The sequence below is a fragment of the Heteronotia binoei genome, chromosome 1 (assembly GCF_032191835.1).
Source record: "Heteronotia binoei isolate CCM8104 ecotype False Entrance Well chromosome 1, APGP_CSIRO_Hbin_v1, whole genome shotgun sequence".
NCBI lineage: Eukaryota > Metazoa > Chordata > Lepidosauria > Squamata > Gekkonidae > Heteronotia > Heteronotia binoei.
The window spans coordinates 185,591,442-185,594,545 of record NC_083223.1 but is presented as its reverse complement, the minus strand read 5'-3'; the positions used below and the strand labels follow the sequence as shown (position 1 = coordinate 185,594,545).

The window sequence follows — 3,104 nt, the reverse complement described above, 5'->3', positions numbered from 1 at the left end:
TCCAATACTCTACACTCCTCCCCTCCTAGTTTAAACTACATAATCCTGTAGGTACGTTGGTGCCCTGCGTTCCCGGGTTGATCTCCTCGGGGTTGCTATTGGTGTGGAGCCCGACCCAGCTGCGGGTGGCTCCGTTTCTGGCGGTGGATGGTCCGGGTCGGGTAGCGGCTCTGGTACGGGTTCCGCGGCCCCGGGGACCTCGTATATGGGCTGTTCTTGAGTCGGCGGGGCCCCTTCTGGGGACTCCGTTTCCGGCAGTTCTCTGGTCCCGGCTGCCTCCGGCTCTTCGGGCAGGGTGCGGCGGCGCAGCTGATCGATGTGTCGCCGCAGTACTTGGCCCCCTGCTGTGGTCACTTCATAGGATCGGGAGCCGGTTACTCTCAGGACCCTCCCGGCTACCCACTCCGGGCCGCTTGCGAAGTTTTTCGCGTACACCGGGTCGCCCGGAAAGAATCCCCTTACTGCCTCGCGAACCTCGGGGGACCCGCGGACCTCCGGCGCCCTGTCCGGGTGGAGCCTATCTAACCGGGTGGTCAGTTTCCTCCCCATGAGCAGCTCGGCGGGGCTGAAACCAGTTGTGGGGTTTGGGGTGATCCTGTTGTGGAACAGGAACGCGGAGAGGCGGTGGTCCCAATCCCCCTGGACAATGCGCCCTAGGGCTTCCTTGGTGGTCCGCACCATCCGCTCCGCCTGGCCGTTGGTGGCTGGATGGAAGGGAGCGGACCTTATGTGCCTTATCAGGTACCTCTCGGTGAACTCTCGGAATTCCCGGGAGGTGAAGGCCGTGCCGTTGTCCGTCACTAGGGTGTCAGGGATCCCGTGTGTGCAGAGAACCCTTCTGAGCGCCCGGACGGCTGCTGCGGTGGAGGTCGAGGTGACCGGGATCACCTCCAACCATTTTGTGTGAGCATCTACCAGTATAAAGAAGAGTTGCCCCTGATGCGGCCCCGCGAAGTCTAAATGGAGGCGGGACCACGGCCGCCCGTTTGACTCCCACCTGTGGACCGGGGCGGACGGCGGATTGGGCCTGGACTCCTGGCAGGGTTGGCACCTCCTAACCCACCCCTCTATTTCCTCGTCCATGCCTGGCCACCACACGTAACTCCGGGCCAGGGCTTTCATCCTCACGATGCCCGGGTGGGTCTCGTGGAGATCTTCCAACACCTGTCTGCGCAAGGGGGGGGGAACCACCACCCGGCTCCCCCAGAGTATGCACCCCTTGTGGGTCGATAGCTCGTCCTTCCTGGACGTGAATGGCCTGAATGCATCTTCCACCTTGCCCGCTGGCCACCCCCTTCCCACCCAGTCCCTGACCCGCGCTAGGATGCGGTCTCTGCCCGTAGCCCGAGCCACCTCTTCGGCGTGTAGTGGGCGCTCGGGGAGGGACTCTATAAGCATCACCCCGTGGGCCGGGGCGGGATCTGGGTCTGTGGCGGGCAGCGGCAGGCGGCTGAGGGCATCGGCGTGCCCCATTGCTTTCCCTGGGCGGTGGACCAACGTGTAGGTGTACGAGTTCAGGAACTGGTTCCACCGTAAAACCCTCTGTGAAAGGATTTGGGGGGTTTGCCGGTCGGGGGCTAGGAGGCCGAGGAGTGGCTTGTGGTCCGTGGCAATGGTGAAGCGCCTACCGTAGAGGTAGTCGTTGAACTTGTGGACTCCCGCCACGATCGCCAGGGCCTCTTTATCGATCTGGGCGTAGTTCCTCTCGGCTGGGGACAGAGTCCTGGAGTAATAGGCGACCGGCACTTCCCTCCCGTCCGGGAGTTGGTGCCCCAGGACCGCTCCCACCCCGTAGGGAGAGGCGTCGCAAGCCAGGATCAGGGGAAGGTTTTCATCGTAGTGATGAAGAACCGCGTTTGAGACTAAGAGGTCTTTGACCGCCTGGAACGCCGCGGCTTGGCGCTTTCCCCAGACCCATGGGGCTTGTTTATCGAGCAAACGGTGTAATGGTTCCGCCACCGCGGCTTTGTGCGGCAGGAATGAGTGGTAAAAATTCAACAATCCGAGAAAACTCTGTAGTTCTGCTTTGCATTTGGGGGCAGGGGCCTGGACAATGGCCTTGGTCTTGTCCGCGGTTGGGTGGATTCCCGCTGCGTCCACTGCGAAGCCCAGGAACTCCACTCGCGGAACACCCAACAAGCATTTTTCTTTTTTCACCTTCAGCCCCGCCGCCTGGAACCGTCTGAGGACCTCTCGCAGGCGGCGGCTGAACTCTCCTTCGGTGGGGGCGGCGATCAAAACGTCGTCGAAGAAGGGCTGGACTCCGGGGATCCCTTTAAGGAGAGAGTCCATTATGCTTTGGAAAATCCCCGGAGCCACGCTCACCCCGAACTGCAGCCGTTTAACCCTGAACGCCCCCCTGTGGGTCACGATTGTCTGTGCCTCTGCTGTCTTAGCGTCGACCGGCAGTTGCTGGTATGCCTGAGCTAAGTCCAGCTTCCCAAAAACCTTCGCCCCGGCTAGCGCTGCGAGGACATGGCTGACCACCGGGACTGGGTAGGGATTGTCCTGTAGAGCCTTGTTGATCGTGCACTTGTAATCAGCGCAGATCCTCACCTCCCCGTTGGGTTTTACGGGTGTCACTATAGGGGTCTCCCAGTCGGCGTATGTGACTGGCTCTAGGACGCCTTGGGCCGTGAGGCGGTCCAGTTCCGCCTCTATTTTCGGTTTTAGGGTGAACGGGACGCGTCTCGCCTTGAGCCTTATGGGCCGGACCGTTGGGTCGATCGGTAGGGTGATGGGCGGCCCCTTGTAGCTCCCCAGGGACCCGTCGAAGACCTCTGGGAACTCCCGGCAGACCCCGTCGAAATTGCTGGTCCGCATGTGGTCTACCCCCACTAGCTGGATTCCCAGAGGCTGGAACCAAGCCAGCCCTAGGAGTGTGGTCAGTTGGCGCTTGACCACCAGGATGTCTAGGGGTCCTCTAAAACTCCCTCGTTCCACATTCACCCGGGCCCACCCCACGATGTGTACCGGGTTTTTTTGAAAGTCCCTTAATACGAAGTCCGCTGGCCTCGTATGGAGGCGGCGGCGGGGGCATAGTCTCTTGAGGGTTTCCTCCGAAATGATCGAGATGGAGGAACCCGAGTCTACTTCCATGAGGC

General features: G+C 61.5%; 1 protein-coding gene across 1 annotated transcript; it reads right to left on the bottom strand.

The window, feature by feature from the left end:
• Positions 1–405: 405 nt before the first annotated feature.
• Positions 406–2,874, bottom strand: LOC132587144 (uncharacterized protein K02A2.6-like; the record flags this gene model as incomplete). Its single annotated transcript, XM_060259373.1, has 4 exons — positions 406–555; positions 646–1,609; positions 2,198–2,376; positions 2,449–2,874. Coding segments are annotated over 4 exons (1,719 nt in total), but the record flags the coding sequence as incomplete, so codon positions are not given.
• Positions 2,875–3,104: the final 230 nt, after the last annotated feature.